The following is a 19,429-nucleotide window of genomic DNA, read 5'->3' as shown; positions in this document are numbered from 1 at the left end:
TCGCAGTCACTAATATGCCCTTTTGTTGTTATTACTAGAGCTGGGTGAAAGATTTTGGCTGCAACTCTTTTTCACAGCAACATACACATTCATGTTGACCAAATCATTTTTGTGAGTTTATGTTGACTTTGGTGAATTTTTTCCATTTAAAAAAAAAGGAAACATCAGAATGAAATATTTTGATTTTGGCGTTAGAATCACAAGGGGAGTTAAGCACCATTCACAAAGTGGTTGCAGCATCACTACTCCCTATCCCCTAACAACCGAGTGGATAGGATGCTCATCTGTGATATGGGAGCCCTAGGTTCAAATCCTTGCTTCAGAGCAAGGACTTGAACCCAAATCTCCTCTCTTCCATATGACTGCACTAGCCATCAAACCACTGAGGTGTGGGGTCTCTCTTAATCTCTCCTGTTGCAGCTCTTCCACTTTGTATAAATAATGAATTATTCACTGGAGCAGGGACTGGAATCCAGGTGTCCTCCCTCCCAGATGAGTTCCCTAACCACCAGGCCTCAGAGTCATTTTCTCACTCTCTCTCTGGCCCAATGAATATATAATTATTTATACAAAGTGGAACAGTTGCAACAGGAGAGATTGAGAGTGATGTAGACAATGATGAAGAAGCTATGCTGTTCCTGCCCAAGTCTGGCTAAAGCACCTTGAATGTACTGCCTCTTTCTGAGGAATACGTTGTCATTTGTGTATGAGGTTTTTCTGCTGCTGCTCCATTTCAAAATCTATATGAAAATACCACCCTTGGTTTCTAAAAATGTGTGCCTATCCGAATACAGATAAAACTTTCATTTCCAATTTTAACTGGGTACATTTTCACCCAAAGGCTGGCTATTTTTAATTTTGTAATCCACAACCAAGCAAATTTCTTGTGGCTCTGGATTTAATAAGGAACGTTTCCACAGCTCAAACGATAACTAGCTAAATACGAAAACATTGATAAATGTGACATTGTCCAGTCACCTATGCCATAAAATATATTGTTGTCTACTGATCATGCCCCGCAACATTTATGTCTTCAAAATTTTGCTATTGCAAATTACTATTCACTGTGACTTTCTGCTTTCCCCCCATTTCTTAGATCGAATTGCACAGAATATCATTAAGTCCCATTTGGAGACGTGTCAATATACAATGGATGAACTACACCAGCTAGCATGGCAAACCCACACGTATGAAGAAATTAAAGTATACCAGAGCAAGGTACAATACCCTAACACTACTTCTCTTGCTTCCCCTTCTCCTTGCGATTTATAGTGATTCAGTGCACTATATTTGACAAGGACTTGTTGATCAATACCCAGTTAAGCTTTAAACCTTTGGGGTGGGAAATAGCAGTTTGATATTAGAAAAACTTGGCAACTGCAGATGTGAGAATGGCATTTTAAAACAGAAATAACAGCTTACTAGCGTGGATGCTAGTAGCATAATGTCAGGGAAAAGAAAACGGTGATAAAATCAGCCTCCCATATTAATTATTTGTTTCCATGGGCCTGATCTTTTCCCAAAACTGCAGTTGATTTTATTGGGAACAGGATTGGACTCCATATGTTGGAAGAGTTTTCAAAACAGAAGATAGATTTGTTTAACATATTTATGACAACTGTTAAAACTGTCCCCATTTTCATGTGGAAAAATGAGTGTTTTTTATTGCAAAGAAAGTAAATCTCCATCACCTGTCTACACTAGATAATGCAGAGTTTAACACACTCTGTAAAGTGTGGTAATACTGTTGAAAAGTGGCCGTAAAAATGCCTTTATTTGGTTGTATATTTATTCTCCCCCTATGATTCCCATATCAAATTCATTCAGAATATTTCTCCCACTGGCAGCTCTTCAAATTCAGCCGAGGCAGGGGAAATCAAGCTGAGTTCTTCTGCTTTTTTCATTTTCACCAGTAATTATGATTCAGCAATCAGAATTTAGACAAAGTAGAACAGAGTTCAGTTTGTTCTTTGACAGCTCTGTTGGCTCCTCAATGATAACAGGAGTCGAAACTCACCTGTGGCAGATGTAGCCCAAAGATACAGTTGTGCACATGCATGCACATACACAAAGGTGATAAATTGAACAAGAAGGTCCCGATTTTGTGGGGTCATTATTCCGACTGTAATTACACTTTAATGGTATTTTGAAAAGGTTTTAAACCCAGCAGAAATGTTCAACAAGGTGACTAAATAGCATTAGTCTATTTCCTTTGCTAGCAATATATTTGCATTGCCGAGTTGTCATTCATTTATATCTCTATGTAGAAAGAGATAGATATAGGCTAGATTCACAAAAGGACTTAGGCACCTAACTGCCACTTTAGGTGCCTAAATCCCAGAATCAGGCCCTACTAGGGTTCACAGAACCCCCACTCAGCTACTGCCAAACCCCATAAGCACCTAAATTTGTTCAGCACCCTAATTTGTGCAGAATTTTTTTCTGTAGCTGCGTGGGTTTCTGTCTCTGTGCGTGCAGACTGCAACCCAATACCAGGCATCCAGAGGACTAAGGCCCAGAGCGAGGCATGAACCAACAATACTGATGCATTTTTAAGCCTATGCTTGTTATTGAGAGAGAAATCTTTAGGGAATATCCTTCTGCGATAAATCTGTTTTGCTGCAGTCTGTCACACTTGGCCTTGGTTTAAATCCACCTGTAGTTCCTGATCTGGTAGGCGATCTCAGAATTTTCCTACCAGAGCGGGACCCTCTAGATGAGCTTACCCCAAACACCTGGGTGGTAGAAGACCTCTCTCACAATGTTTGATTAGGGTCCTCCCCCCCCCTGGATTTGGGAGCCCCCACAATTCAACTCCCCCCACCACCTGAGGAATCAAAGGGATTTGAACAGGGGCCTGCCATCTCTGCGGTGTGTGCTCTAAACAGTATGCTATAGGATCTTCTGATGTAGGGCTTCTTCAGTCTCTCATGCTGAAGCTGTTCCACTGTGGATAAACAATTTAAAAAGTCATTAGAGCAGGGGGACTGGATCCTGGGTCTCCCACATGATACTCTAACCAGCAGGCTACAGAGTCATTTAGTGCTTTTGCACTTTCTCCCCACCCCACCCCACCATGATTCCTTCATTATGCATCCACAATACAATAGCTTTGAAAGGGGAGACTGAGAATCCCAAACAGAGGGAGGCTCCTATCTCCAAGAGAGAGGCAGGGCTTAGCACACATCCCTTGGCTAGGCACCTCCCATTGGCTAGCTTAGTCAAGAATTCCACTCTGAGGTGCCTAACTCCCCCTATTCATTATACAGGGAGTCTAACTGCTGAACTCGGTCTTTGTGAATCCCAGGGATTTTCTAGGCGCCTGAAAGATAGGTGTGGCAATGTTCAACATCACCACTCCTGTTACTTTTTTTAATCTAGCCCATATATATATAGTGCTAGACTTGGAAACCTTTGTGATGTTTAAACATAGTTTTTTGTGTAATATATATATACAATATAATACAATACAATACAATACAATATATATTTTGTATATATATTACACAAAAAACTATGTTTAAACATCACAAAGGTTTCCAAGTCAAGCACTCAAAAGTTGGGAAATGCCAGCTTTAAGCCTGTGCAATCTTAATTCACCTCCCTCCGTTGTATGTCTGAATTACGATACAGTCTTTAATTACATTCTCAAATACTTTTTTTTCCACAGGAGCTTGAGAAATCCAGTGCACAGAATGACAGTGCTCCCTTAATGAGCAGCTATTCAATATTTTCTTTTCTCCTCCTTGTTCAATGTGCAGCCCTACACCTTGTTTACTGCACTCTAGCCAAACCTTGCTCTGAAAAGAGAACTATTAATTTCTTCGTGAGCTTTTCTATGGTTCTCATCACTATAGTTTCAGAGGACTTCACATATATTAATGAATTTATTTTCACAACATCCCTGTCAGGTGAGAGGGTGTTATCCCCATTTTATAGATGGGGAAGTGAGGCAAACAGAGAGATAGTCAAAAGTACTAGATTTCATGTCCTTCCGCCAAAGCATGGAGGCACTAGAGCTTTTAAAAAAAAAAAATTTACATGAGCAAAACAATGTATTTGTCATTAGCCTTGTTCTTGTAAAACGCTGACATGGTTTGGCTGAATTTTTCCAAAAAAATCTTCAGCCAGAGGCAGACACCCAGCAGGGAAAATTTCAGCCCAAACAGTTAAAGTTTGGCAAAGTTAGAAGCAACTGCAAATAGGATCTTATCATGAGAAGAGTCAGGCCACCTTGATTGTAAGTGGAGTTACCAGCTCTGTCTATTATAAAATCTAAACTGCACACTTTGTGTAACACAGCATTGTGTCGTTTTGCCTCTGAACATTCTGGTTGCTTACTGCTTTATTTTTTATTGCATATTTCCTTTGGAAGGCAAGAGAAGCATTGTGGCAGCAGTGTGCCATCCAGATCACTCATGCTATTCAGTACGTAGTGGAGTTTGCAAAGCGGATAACAGGCTTCATGGAGCTCTGTCAAAATGATCAAATTCTACTCCTTAAATCAGGTGAGTGGTTTCGTCAGTCATTCTCTCTTCAAATAACCTTACTTCTCCCCATCACAACCTTGCCTCCCCACACATGTAAACCCTACGTGATCTTCTGCGTTAATAACATTCATGTCTTCAGATCCCATTCCCTCTAAAGTCAATTGTGTTTTTCATTTACAGAAAAACTTAACTGTTAATTGCAGAAGCCACAAGCCCCAGCTTGACATGCCGTGTAAGGTATTATTGAGTTGAGCTGCTTGAATCACCAAACTGCTGCTTCTAAAACCACCACTTGATTTTAGTTAGTCAAATCCATGCAAACTGTGCCCTCTGGCCTCTCTGGTCAACTCTAATCATTTTAATGATGCTACAGCAATACCTATAATCTTATGTCAGTCCTTAGTAGGAGAAATCCCTGTGGGCGATAATTAATACTGGAGTGAGCGTGGTTGGGTTGCGGCAGCATGCATTGACACTGTTGTGTGCGTGTGCGTGTTGTGATGTGTGTATGGGGGGGGCAGGGGGTAGTTTTTCTATCATGTCACACAGCAAGTCCCGCCCTTCTTTTAGAATAATCATTTTAAGATGCACTCTGGTGACATTTAGTTGTTAGGAATTGTGAGCTTGCACTAACTCCATGTCACTCAGTAGGACCAAATGGTATTATCAAACAAGCTGCATCTGGTTATTAACTGCATTACCCTGTGCTACCCTGGTCCCCAGATCTGGCAGAGGCTGGGATGTAGCATGAGGCAGTTTCTTTGAGCTAGAGAAGTGCCTTGTGTCATTCAACAGAGAACTCTCAGGCAGTTCTGAAAGAGGTAGTGTGATCCAGTCCTTGCTCAGAAGGCTGTGGCTATAATATGGGACCAAGATGCTGGAGGCAGGTGCAAACTGCAGAAAAATAAGAGGACCAGCAGGAATACAGAAAATTCCCTGGAAAAGAAGGCTCTTAGCATGAGAATAATTAATAATATCCTTATTAACAATCCAGCTTCTGCATTAAACAACTGTATTCATTTGACTGGTAAAGCAAAAGAAACAGGAGCACTTCAAAAAAAGATTCAATGACATTTGGACATAAAATGTATTGTAAGAGAACCCTAATTAGCTACAGAATGTATAAACTGCTAAGGTTTTACTGCCCCTCATGCTGCTAATATTGAGCAGAGCTAGCCAGAATTCTGGGATTTTTCTCACAGTTTCCTTCAAAAATCCCCCTTTGAATTTTTCCTGTGAGGAAATTCTGGTTTCTCTGTGGTAAAGTTTAAAAATGTGACAAAGTGTTATTTTCCCCCTTGCATTCCACACCCTCTGACTGTTTCCCCTCTTTTTCCATTATGAGAAAGGGGGGAAGCCTACGTTTCACACTTTCTTACAGTTTTCCAACTGAAAACATCATGGAAACAGTGTGGAAAAGTGTGTGTAGGGGGAAACACTTTTTACATTTAAAAGTAGAACTTCCAGTTTTAAGCTAATTTACTGTCAGAAAACACTTTGTTACAGTTTTCAAACTAGCAAACATTGGAAAACTATCAGAAAGTGTGGAAACCCCCATAATATCTAAATGGAAAAACTTCAAAAAATCCAGAAAAAAAGTCCTAATTTTTTTCTTTTCATAGAAAAATTTGGGATGCTTTTTCAAAAACTTTCATGTAAAAATTTTTTAATGAAACCCTTTAAAAAAACAACTTTTAATCAGAAAATGTTTGACTAGCTCTACTACTGAAATTAGGAATGGCCTGATAATATGCACTCCCCCTAGAAAAAGTGGAGCTCTAAACGGAAGGGAAATGGGACTGGATCATGAATTGCTTCCTTCTCTGGTCAGTGGCAGAGGCAGAGATTGGAGGGTGAGTTGTCTCCTACTCAGATCCCATCAGCAAATGTGTAGGTTGTGGTGTGGTGTTTGAGTGGGATTCACAAGGGGGACATAGATGCTGCAACACTCCATATTGCAGCTCCTAACTTTACGGTAGAGCTAGGTAAACAGTGGATTTTTCAGTTCGATGACATTTCTGAACAATCAAAAAAGAAAAACTGAAAATCAAAAAATTGTGAAAAATATCAGTGTATCGAAAAATTCTATTTCAGGTCAAACAAAACAAAATCTGAAAATAGACTTTTTTTCCTAGCACTTGTGAAGGGCTCGATAGTGGTGGTGGAAGAAACTACTATTACAACTTTTAGCCCAGTGCTTAGAGCACTCATCTGGGATGGGAAGCCCTCCGTTCAACTCCACTTCTGCCTGATATGAAGAAGGGATTTTAACTGGGGTGTCCTACATTATAGCCCAGCCACTGGGGCTATGGTATATTATGGGCAGGGGCTTTCTAAATCTCTCCTGTTGAAGTTGATCAACTTTTTACAAATAATTAAATATGAACTGGCATAGCAGGAATGGAGCCTGGGGATCAAAGTGGAACAGCTTCAACAAGAGAAACGGAGAGAGGCCTGTCCCACAATATCCCATAGCCCTGGGGTGAAGGCATTTTTTCTGGGAGACGTGAAACCCACGTTCAAATCCCTGCTCCACACTAAGTAGAGCGGAAAGTTGAACCTGGGTCTCCAGTGCCCTGGGGGAGGGCTAAAGGCCGTAAGGAGGGGGCACAACATCCTCTCCCTGCTGTTTTGTGTGAGTTTCAACATGCTCTGAGCACGTCTACCAGATTGAGCCCCCCAAAAGGTGGGGGAATACCTATTTCTAATCCCACCTCAGGTTTCAGCGTGAGTTAGACACCACGCTGCTGTGCAGTGTCAAGATTTAGGTAGGTGTGCAAATGCCCCGCTGCTGACATTTAGGCACCTTGGGGACTTCAGTAGTGGGAAGTTAGGCACCTAGGCCCAGATCTACAAAGATATTTAGGCTCCTAACTTCTGTTGAAATCAGTGGAAGTTAGAAACATAAATACCTGTGTGGATCTGGGCCTTAGGGATTTAGGCACTTACAGGGTTAGGGGGCTGCTGAGCAGGCCAGTGACTGTGAATGCCAGTGGCACATAATATTGGACTTAGGTGCTTAAGCCCCGCTGTAAATCCCACCATTTGTGCAGAAGGTTGTTTCTGTTCATTGGTATTTTGCAAGAAACTTTTTTGAAATTTAATACATTCTGCTTTCAAAAGTGCCTTGAAACATCCCAGTAATGAAGAATGTGTAGTTTTCATACTCTTTCCTTGTCCAACAGGCTGCTTGGAAGTGGTTTTGGTGAGAATGTGCCGTGCCTTCAACCCACTCAACAACACTGTTCTGTTTGAAGGAAAGTATGGAGGAATGCAAATGTTCAAAGCTTTGGGTAGGTTTGCCTTTTTTATTTTCATCCATTACAGTGAGCCAAATTCTGGAGTGAGTGGGAGACTTACCTTTCTAAATATAACCACCCTCCCAACCAAAAGTCATTAGCAGCTTTTGAATCTTTTACCTTTAGCACTGAAGAACAGGGAACTGCCATTTAAGCTCACAAAGTAACTCCAATAGCTGCTAGCAGTAGGAGGCTGTTTTTCCCTAATAGAAAAGGAGCAATGGGAGGTTTGCAAGATACACTTTGGCAGTGTGCCACGTAAGGACTGAATAAAATATGAATGAAGATTTCAGAATTTGGCCTATAGTGATCCCAGCCTCATTTGTGGTTGACATTTGCACTGGTGTGTAATATCAGCATGATATCAGCTAAAAGAATGGTTTCAATATTGAAACCCGTGTGGAAGGAAGGTGAATGTTGCAGAACGGGTAAGTGGATGAAGTCTATTTTGGCCTCTTGGCAGAGGCAGATGGATGGATGGATCCCACAAAGGTCATGAGGGGGCACCAATGGGTTATCCAGAATACTCTGAAGCTTGAGAAAGATTCAGGCAAAGCTCAGGTTCATTCTGATTCGTTTGGTAGAGCAACTGTTTAATTCCTCATCACTATATGTAACATGCATGATGACTGTTACCTTGCTTGTAGTGTTACCTTATAAATTATGTCAGTGTTCTGGTTGTGAGAATAATTAACCTGTTAATCATTCAGCAATCAGAACCAAAGCCAATGAAGGTTTCAATATTGGTAGTAATTAATAAATATTTAGCTCATTGCTTACATATACATCATATATAAACATTCCATGTATGTTTAGCTGGTTTTCTTTGTCCCATAGCATGTTTTCCCCCAAACTTCTAAGAAGGCTATCTTATACTGTTATTGATGGGATGTTGTAGGAGATCGCTGTTCTGTATTAGTCAGATTCCTTTTGTAGATGTCACTTTGGTTTCAAAAACAAGATTTTCTTTCATAAAGAGAAAGAAAATTCTTGGCTAACATTTCTGTGTGACATTGCAAAAGACATTTTTTTTTTCCTTGATTTTTTTCTTTGGCGTTTTCAGAGACAGAGTGTTTCACACTTTTTACTGAATAGATACTGATTCATTGAAAGTTCTAGTGATATGCAGCTGCAAATGCTACTTTTTACATAGCCTCACATTCCATGTGAGTGCAAATTCAGCAGTCAATGAAAGCGTTCACCTAACCAAAGCACTTGCTCACTTATTTGCACTCTTTCTCTCTCTCACTCAGATGTGTGCACACACGCACACACACGCGCACTCCTGACATCAAAACAAGCAGCTTTTCAAGGCAGATTAAAGAGCTGATAAATTTCTAGCATTGACTTTGTTCTCTGTGATCTGTAGGTTCTGATGATCTGGTGAATGAAGCGTTTGACTTTGCAAAGAATTTATGTTCCTTACAGCTGACTGAGGAAGAGATTGCGTTGTTTTCGTCTGCTGTTCTGATATCACCAGGTAGTTATCTCCAAGTATTTTGATAAATCCTCTTTTTCACTGCATCCTTGTTCATATTTTTTTGCCGGCATAAACAGCTGTTGTTCCTACTTAAACTGGCACACTAAGTAATTGAAGAATTGCCTGGATTATTCTCTAAAGTTTTCTTGAATACATTATATTGACAGCAGTTAACCTGCTGGAAATAGGCTCAGAACAAAATATGGCTACACCAGCCTAAAGAGCTACAGGTAGGCAGATTTATGACCTGCCTGTTATCCAAAACATTCTGACCAGCTGTTCAGAACCTGAATTAAATTATAGAAAAATAACTGGCTGGATCTAAGCCAAGTATTGTCTCTTCAACATTCAACAGCACTGTCATAAGATGAAGGAAGAAAAATAGGAACACTAGAAAGAGAGAGGGGGCCAGATTGTGTGTGATAGGTATAGATACTGATTACAAGTAGGGCAGAACAGCATTTCCCCAGGTGGACCTCTCAGAGATATTGTGCCTCAGGGAGGCATATTCCTTCTTGAATTTCAGGAAGCACAGGGCCTCAGCTCCTTCCTTCCCACTCTGAGGCAGCAAGCACTCTCATGGTTAGCACTAGGGAGCGTGCTCTGCCTTTGGTAGAGTATAGGGACAGCACTGTGACTGGCTTCTCCTGTGGGATGGGAGCAAGCAGGGCAAGGGCCTTCCCCATACTGCCCACCTGTACAAGGGCAAGTCAGAAATACATTTATTGTCATGGGAATATGCTCATTTGCACAAAATACCCATAGTCACACATATGTGTTTGAAAACACACTGGCTGAATGAATGTTCATGGAAAAGCAGAAAAACCAGGGTCTGGACCATGGGTGATTGGATCAGATCACAAGCTGAATCTAGTGGACATAGTCACAATTCAGTGTGGGATTTTTTAAAAGCACCTTAGGGAGAAGTACTTTCCCACGGAAAGTTAATGGGTATTGTGCGCCTACCTCCTTCAGGCCTATATATCGCCCCTACACACACACACACAATTCACCCAGTTCTGCTCCTGGCCTCCTCTAGGTTTCTCTGCCCTTTGTCACATCTAATTTAGATAAAATTAGACCAGCATAGATGGTGTCAACACACTTGATATCTTCATAATAACATGTGCTGCAAGGATTCTGGTCCTTGTTATTTCTACAGGAGATTTTGTGTTCTGTAACAGTTTGCTCATTGATGGAAGGGATGATCCAGTGAGTACTTGCTGCAGGTTAGTACCATTAGCTTTGTAGGTAGAGTCACCGGATACAAAGCCGCTTTTCTAGGATGTTTTCTTGGCTGGACAGTTCCTCAGCCACAGGAGAAAGGACAGCAGCAGTGCTGTGTGCAGAATCATACTTCTCCAACCAAGCTTTGTTTTATATTACAAAACCTTCACAATGTGCAGAGGTGGAATCCTTGTGGTTTTGTATTTAAATCTTCATTGAGAGTTGTGTTCCAATTTGATGTCTTACAACAGTGACTCGGAAATATAGGATCTGATCCAAGGCACATTTAAATCAGTGGGAAACTTTCCATTCACTTCAGTCGGCTTTGTCTCAGGCTAGTACAGCACATCCGTAGAAAAGGTGTGACAAGTGCAGTAGTTGAATGTGTTTGGGAGCTAGAGAAACTTCAGTGAAATCAAATTTCTACCCAATGTTATGCCTCAGACAATACAGGAAGGAGGAGCAAATTACTGCTTCAGCCAGCCAGCAAGATCTGGTAACAAATCTGTCAATAATTCTAAGACTATGGCACTTTCTTTGGGCCTGATCCAAACCCCACTGAAGTAATGGACATATTCCCATTAACTTTAGTTGGTTTTGATGCAGCCTTTTATGCTTAGCTGCAGGGAGATGGTACATGGATATCAAAATATTGATTCATCCCTGTGGTCCTCTAAATAACCCATCGTTTGGAAAGTACCAAATGTTTCTACTTGGTACTAGTATTTGCTGTCAACTGAGAATCCCTTGCTCATTTCTACTTTTTCTAAACCATTTGTGGATGTATTTAGCGCTCAGAAAAGTGAGTGACTCAGCCCTGACTTTGAGACAATTGAACTGCAGGCAAGTGTTCCGAAAGCTTCCCCATTAGCTTTGCTAATGCATTCAGTCCTGCTATACAACCGTCCTGCTACAGTACTCAAGTGCTGCGCCTCTCTGGAACAGAAATGGTTGGGTATAGCAAGCTGTTTGGGAGTTGTGTCCTATAGATAAACAGGAGCAACTACCAAACTCATATTCACTGTGCTCCAACTCGGAATTTCAGTCTGCTCTTCAGAGGCACAAGAATAGTTACTGTAATATCCCATAGTTCTCCCTTTCGTCTCTTGAATGGGTCTTTCCTACACACAGATATGAAACCTGTCAGAAAGACGCGTGTAACTGATTTCTTTTCTCGCCCACATCACAAAGAAACGAATGTCAAAGCGAATGCTATGTGCCACTTCTTTCTGCAGTGTGTGTGTTTGTATATGGGAAAGGGGTAATATGACAGACAGATGGGTTGAAACACCATGTATGACTATGCCAAACTCTTTTTCATGAACTTAACAACTGTTATGCTTTGTGCCAAACAGCCCTAATGTGTATCATTAGACACCAAAACGTAATTCACAAACACTGTGTACCAACAATGCTGGTTCATTTTTAAACCCATGCTTGTTACTGAGAGAAAAATCCTTAGGGAATATCCCTCTGTGATAAATCTGTTTTGCTCTAGTCTGCCACACTGGGCCTTGGTTTAAATCCACTAGAGTGCATGTTTTTATGACAGCATAAAATTTAGCACTTCATGTATGAAGTCTGAATATTACTGTATGCTCACTTAGGCAGGTGTTATGTAAGCTCTTAGCTAATCTTGTTACTGCTGCTACTGCTATTACCGAATTCAGTTGCTTACCTTATGTGAACAAGATTCTTTATCTTTCTAACAAGGTTCCTTTCTCTGAGCATCTGTTCAGTGTCTGGAGACCTCAGCTCTGTCTCTTTTCAGCAAAGGCTCAGACTAGTGTGTTCCAAACAGCAATCTTTTCATGCTACACCCTTTTCATGCACTTCTCTTCACACAGGGCCTGACAAAACGATAGTATCTTGTTAATTATATGTTGAAACATCACCATTATCTGGCCTGTATGATAAATTTATATTAATGGTTAGTTTACAATAATCCTATGTAATCAGTGCCATTACTTCACTTCTGTCTCTGATTAACAAAATAAGCATCTGAATGAGGGAAGGGCTCTTCTGCACCTCCTGGCTCTTTCTGTAAAATTCATCTTCTGCACTAAGATAGATTTTTCATTTCCTGTTTGAAAGCCAAAAACTATTTCTAAGATCCAATCTGAATAGACAGAGAGAGAGAGAGAGAGAGAGAGATTTGCAGCATGATAACAAAAAAAAGTTTACTGGTACAGTAAATGCATTGTATTAATGGACTCAGAATTGAATCAAGATCTGCTGCACCACTTGCCATATGGTTGTTTCAGGAAGCCATGAGTTGGGAGAATATAGATTCTTATCTTTCCCTGAAATCAGGGGGAGTTTTGCCTTTGACTTCAGTACAAGTAAGATAGGTTCCAAGCAGCTATTTCTGTAAATGTATTATCCCAGATAATTTAGAATTTATTTTATCTGGAGCCAGGTAAAAAGGAGTGTATTTTTTAAATAATTGCACTTCAAGATGTTGCAACAAAAAAATTCATCTAAAGTATTAAGAAACTCTTTTGAAGGAAACTATTTCTGTTCATTCAGACTTAACTGTTGGTCTCAAAATGTTAGCCCAGTTGAGACTCTGGTTTATTTAATTTTAAATTTTCAAATTGTTATATTTTATTACTGTCAAAGAGGTGTGATTACTTTGATCAGTTTGTTTATTCTTTCTGTACTCAGTAGACACTCAGATAGCATTACTTGTACTTCATCTGTGAGATATGAAATAGAGAAATATGAACTAGAAAACAACAGAATAAATGAATTGCTTGGACCTTGCTTAATTTTTTTGCAGGAGTTGTCCATTTTGTCACATCTTTCTCTCTTTTGTCCTTTTTTAAAAATCCTCATAGTCAAGTTCAAACATGTAAAAGCAGTGCATTGGTAGCAAGTACATACTTCATGTCCATGACTTGAACTCCCAGGTGATCTTATAGTAGTTCATAACATCCTGCCTCTGAAATCATGTGTTAATAGCACTGCAGTCCCTCAGCATAATGAGATTATTATTAACCCTTGTCAGCCTGGTATGTGGTGCCCATGTGTGAATGAGCTGGTTCATTTTCCTTGTTCTTGTTGGCTTTAGCCCTTGCCTTTCTTCTTTGTCAGATCGAGCCTGGCTAATAGAACCAAGAAAGGTCCAGAAACTTCAGGAAAAGATTTATTTTGCACTTCAACATGTGATTCAGAAGAACCATCTTGATGATGAGACCTTGGCAAAGGTAGATCCTTAGAACATGCTAGTTCATGACTATATTAACGGAACAAGTGTTCCTAAGATTCAGGAGTGTTGCCAACATGTACATAGCAATTCTATTATAACTCTTATATATCTGATAACCAAAGTAAGGCTTTGATAGAGGATGATTTCAAAGTGGAGGAACAACAATAGTGCTGCCGAAGGTGAAGTGGCAATTTAGTCATTACCAGATTATCTAATGCAGTATTCAAAATGTAATCTTTTTTTTTAAAGAATTCACTGAGAATGAGAGTCAGAAGACTCTGGAAGATATTAATATAAGAATTCAGAAAGCAAGCTCAGTCTTAATATATTTCCCCACTGAATAAGGGTAAGAAAGAAAGTGTTACCATTTTATAATATTTTGTTTCAGTTGTTCGACTGAGGGGGTAATAAATTCTGGAATTTGCAATCACATAAGGGGAACATAGCATTGAGTTATCCCTGACGGTTCACAGCCATAGATCATCCTGAATAAATCTGGTATTTATTCTTTATTCTATTGGCCAAACTATTTTGCTTCTGAGTTGCTGTAATTGTAATTCTTTATTCTATTGGCCAATCTATTTTGCTTCTGAGTTGCTGTAATTGTAATTGTTTAAAAGAGAAATAAAATTTGTAAACTTGAAATGAGGCAGGTCCCTTCCAGATTTCAGTAGAACCAAGATAATAGCTTTATGAATTGGGCTGGTAAGGCTTCTTACTGAAATACTCCTATACACATATCTGCTAACATCGGGGGAAAGTGTAGGCACATTGTTCTAGAAAATTAAATGGAGAGCGCATAGCGAATCTGGCCCCCTGCTTTTTTCATGTCCACTGTAAGGATCACAAAGATACTTATTTTGTAATTTTTAGAGATTTCATATCTGTCAAATGTATGTACTACTGTAAAAAATTTATTGAAACTGTCATCAGAAAAGCAAGGCAGTCCTGGTAAATAAATAAACCTCCCATTAATTTCAGTCAGAGTTTTGCCAGAGGAAGGACTCTGAAACGTGTGGCATGCATTACATAAATTGTAAATTCAGAGGAAATGGAGACATTTTAATTAGGTAGGCTCCTTACGTAACTGCACTCAAATCTGTTGCTAGACAAAAAATACGTTACTTTCCACAGGAAATTCTCTCGGTTTATGTAGTGGTATTTTGATTCAGTTAACGGCAGCATGCTATATGCTTAGTTTTTCTAGGGAAAAAAAAGGGAGTTATTGCTATTCTTTTCCCTGGTACCCTATCTTATTTCCTTCCTTTTTCACTACAACATTAGTGGTTCTTTGGTGCTATTATGGGAATGAGACTTCATTAAGGACCACCTCCAATATGCAGCCCTCTTTCTTAAATGGCCACTTTAAAGTAACACCAAGGTTTCTAGGACAATTGTGTTTGGCCTTTAATTAAAAAACAGTCTCTTCTAGACCATTTCATTTTGCCGGTTGGTGTGGTCATTTTAAACAGGTTTCACTGTTCTCAGTGAATCACAGTCAGTTACTCTTCCACCCAGCAGGATGCTACCTCTGTTCATTCTGGAAACCCTGCTTTATTCTAAACACTTTCTTGCTCTTTTTTTCCCCTTACAGTTAGTAGCCAAGATACCAACCATTACTGCACTTTGCAACTTGCATGGAGAGAAACTGCAGGTATTTAAGCAATCTCATCCAGATATAGTGAATACACTGTTTCCTCCATTGTACAAGGAGCTTTTCAATCCAGACTCTACCACGGGCTGCAAGTGAAGGGGAAGATAGAATTGTCACATAGTCCTGGAATGCATCACTGTTAAGACAAAAGAAATGTTTTCATGAAGACTTATTAAAAATGTCACTACTGCAACACTAGGAATGTCCTGCACTTAATAGAATTATTTTTCACCGCTACAGTTTGAAGAATGTAAATATGCACCTCTGAGTGGGGCTCTTTTATTCTTGTCTTTCTTTTACTTCTTTTTTTTTTTAACTGACCATAAATATACAAATATAGGACACTGGGTGTTACCTTTTTTATTTTATTTTATTGGGGTATGTTTTGGGAGACAACTGTTCATAGAATTTTATTGTAGATATAAATGAGAATAGAGCGGTACTTTGCAGTATTACTCTTGCTGTTTATTGTTCAAATATAATTTAAGAAAATTCCACTTATTACACTTGCCTATTTCTATGTTTTTAGATAGTTTAATGCATGTAGAAATTTATAGCTGTCTTGGAAATTGTTGTGCATATATGAAATATACATATGTATGTGTACTATAGACATATATATATATGTAATATATGCACATGCTGTAGCTTAAAAATCCCATGCCTACTTTCAAGGATGCTCAGTCAGGCTCTCCTGCAGGTTTTACTCTCCAAGTCATGTATTAAATTTATGTTGGGCAATCAGGATTTTGCTCTGTGAGGCAGAGTTAAATCCTCACTCACCAATGTATAATGAAAGGACGGTATCGCTTCTGAGAAACTTGTCATATAGTGTGTATATGCAGTCTGCAGTCTGTAAATCAAACATTAAGATTGTATCAATGATGCAAAAGCCTTGTCTGGATGGTTCAAATGGACAGAGGAAAAGTTATTTGGAATTTTCTCCCTGTTAACGGGAATAAAGCATATATAAAAATGAACATAACAGGACAGCATGCCAGTAAAGTATCCAAACCGCAGAGTCAAAATGTAAATTATCCCAAACAGAACATTATTGTGAATCAGCAAAACATTATATTTTATTAGCGCTTCTTAGAGAAATAGATACAGGGCCCATCTTGCTCCCATTGACTTAAATTGAACCAGGAGAAGGCCCAAAATATAGCTTTGAAGAGTAAAAATGTGATGTGGTGATGGTTGTGGTGATGATGACAGTGACACTCTGTCGCCAGCTAAGTCACCATAAGCTGTTGGATGACAATGGAGGGTTTCCATTTCATAAAACTATCTTGCTCAGGTGCTACTATTAGAGGTTCAGGATAGGCAAGTGAAGGGATGTGATTTTTTTTTACAGATTTGAATTAAAAATAGAGCTAGGCCTGAGTAGCAGCATTCAAATGCAAATGTGAATCGGTCCCAGATCATTCTCCCAAACCTGAGAGTGTTCAAATCCATGGTTTGTCTTCATGTTTGTCTCTTTGTGCCACAGATACTGGGCAGAGGGGAGTGGGAGGATACCACAAGCTGAAAAGGCAGTAATGAAGAATGTGTTTGTTTCTCCCAGATCCACACACAGTAGACCTTCCACCTGTGGAAAGATGAGGGATTCAGCTTCCCCCATAGCACAATCCCTACTGTCCCCTTATCCTGCGGAGGCTTCTCCATAAGTTCAGGGACCTGAGAGTGGATAGCTGGCAAAGAGGGAGAATTCTGAGGGTGTGGGCCACAGTGAGATGAATTTCCCTCCCCACTCTCCCACCCCCCAAACCACACAGAAATTAATAGTCATTCAGCACAGCGGAACTACCCTGTAAAGGGATTTCTGCGGCCTGCATGGAAAGCCCTGTCGGTATGGCTCCACAGTGGAACTGTGTTGATAGGGAGCTGGAGGAGACACCCCAAGACCCCACAGCTGATGTGCAGGTGCAGGGTTTCCACACGGGTAGCCCTGAGCCTCTGGCCCATTTCTAGGAATCTGCAGGATTCTGGTCTGAATCTCCTCCTCCTCCTTCCTCAGGGACCAAACCCCACATCTTATCAACGAATCCATAGGAAACTCTGATAAGGGAATTTCCTTTCCCCCACTGGCCACTCTTCTGTTTCTTTGGCATGGGAGTGGCCTATCTGAGCAAAGTTAAGAATTGTTTGTCTCACGTGCTCATTTTCTTTCGTAATCACAGACAAGACACAACAGCAATAATTTTTTTAAGCCTCTATTATGCATGTAACCTATAGTTTTATACTAAATCATTTTTTCTACCGGCCAGTTTCTAATCTCAAAAAATGCACAGCTGACGTAGTTCTGCTGGGAAAGGATTTGTTGTAAACCTGATTGTGCTTGCAAAATTACTTTGTACTGTAATCCATTTCTGAAATAACTCGTTTTCCAATCCAGGGCCATGTCCCCTGATATTACTAATTACACCAAAAATGTCCTCAGTTAAAATAAACAAATAAAATTTGCACTTCTATAGCAACTTCCATCTCAATACAACTTACAAATACTGATTTAACCCTAGAACACCCTTGTATGGTGAGGAATGTATTTGTATCCCCATTTTACAAAGGAGGAAAGTGAAGCACAAGAATACTAAGGGGCTGACCCTGTACCTCCAAAGTGAGAGTTTTACTTGACTTCATCTGAAGCAGAATTTAGAACCAATGTGTGACTTGCTAAAGGACATGCAGGACATCTGTGGCAGAATGATGAGTAGAACCCAAATTCCATTCTTCCTCCTCATATTATTACTGTCTAAAGCCTTGGTTATCCGAATTTACTCAGTGACCCTCCAGACAATCAAGGTATGCAAATAAGTTACAATAAGAACAAATAAATGTAAATACAGCTAAAAATAAAACTACCCACCAGGTCAGGTGGTAGCAGCTTAGAAGAATATATTTATAATTATACATGGTTAGTCCCCTGCTTGTCTTTTTTTAAGCACAAGAACAAAAACATATAGTTGAAAACCCTCAAAGTGTTTGTTTTAGTGTTGTGGTGATCAGACATCATAAATTTAGCCCACCCTCCAGACCCATAGAGTAAGTGATTAAATATAATTGTCCTTTTTGGGGGGTAAATAATGAGGCTTTGTTATGTGGGTAAATAAGAACAGTCCTTCATTATGCTGTGTTGCTTCCTGAAAAGTTATTCATTCCTTTTCTTTCATAAAATAAAACAACTATCTTTGGGAATTTTACCTCTTGTACTCTAGTCAAGCTAACTGGATGTAGACACAAAAGATATTACTTAGCATTTATATAGTGCTTTTCTTCATCAAAGCACTTACTTTATCCTCAACCAGTTAAACCTTGCAACACTCTTCATGCGTAAGGATTATTATACCTATTTTAAAATGGTGAAACTCAGGCAAATTAATTAAGAACCTTGCCTAAGGCTACAGAAGAAGCAGTGTCCAAACTGGGATTAGAAAACAGGGATTTTTTTTCTTAAATCATTTTTAATGTGCACTGCTGCCCCTTTGCACTGAGATGTGTATAACAGTGGTGTTTAAAAATTGCTGATTCACAGAACCTTGATCACCATTAAAAAGGCAACAGTTATCAACAGTTACCACTATAATTATTCAATTTATTCCTTGCAAATTATATTTGTTGTGAATTTAGCATCCCACTTTTTTATTGCTTATGAATAATTTGCTCATACACCCTGATTTTTTCCAATTTATTTGTTAGTATTCACTGAATACTTAATACAAACAAATTTTGATACAACTTGTTTGCAAATGTTGACTAGTTGCTAATTGCTATTCATTAGCTGTGGCGTGAGACTGGTAATTTAAGTAAAATGGTATTGTTTCTGCTCCTTGACTGGATGACTAAAACTTTTAAAACCCAGAGAATAATGACTAATCAATCATGCACTCTAGTGCGAATTTTTGGATGGTGATTCATTTGTGCTCAAATTTGAAAAAAATTGGGGATTTGATACCTTTTTCATGAATAGATGACAACCATATTAAGAACAATGTACAATATCAGCTCCACACTTAACAGCACACGGAACATAGTTTTTTATTTATTTCAGAAAGTATTTGTGGATCATTT

At 39.4% G+C, this 19,429-nt stretch overlaps 1 protein-coding gene across 1 annotated transcript in view; it reads left to right on the top strand.

The window, feature by feature from the left end:
- RORB (RAR related orphan receptor B) overlaps positions 1-15,457 on the top strand; it is a 62,087-nt gene extending 46,630 nt beyond the window's left edge. Inside the window, exons 5-10 of the mRNA XM_077818028.1 lie at positions 1,097-1,218; positions 4,376-4,508; positions 7,676-7,783; positions 9,159-9,269; positions 13,593-13,705; positions 15,302-15,457. Coding sequence (XP_077674154.1) covers positions 1,097-1,218; positions 4,376-4,508; positions 7,676-7,783; positions 9,159-9,269; positions 13,593-13,705; positions 15,302-15,457 — 743 coding nt within the window. The remainder of the gene's footprint in view (positions 1-1,096; positions 1,219-4,375; positions 4,509-7,675; positions 7,784-9,158; positions 9,270-13,592; positions 13,706-15,301) is intronic.
- Positions 15,458-19,429: the final 3,972 nt, after the last annotated feature.

Source organism: Eretmochelys imbricata, chromosome 5 (assembly GCF_965152235.1).
Source record: "Eretmochelys imbricata isolate rEreImb1 chromosome 5, rEreImb1.hap1, whole genome shotgun sequence".
Classification (NCBI taxonomy): domain Eukaryota; kingdom Metazoa; phylum Chordata; order Testudines; family Cheloniidae; genus Eretmochelys; species Eretmochelys imbricata.
Note: the sequence above shows the minus strand (reverse complement) of the source record. Positions and strands in the feature narration are given on the sequence as shown.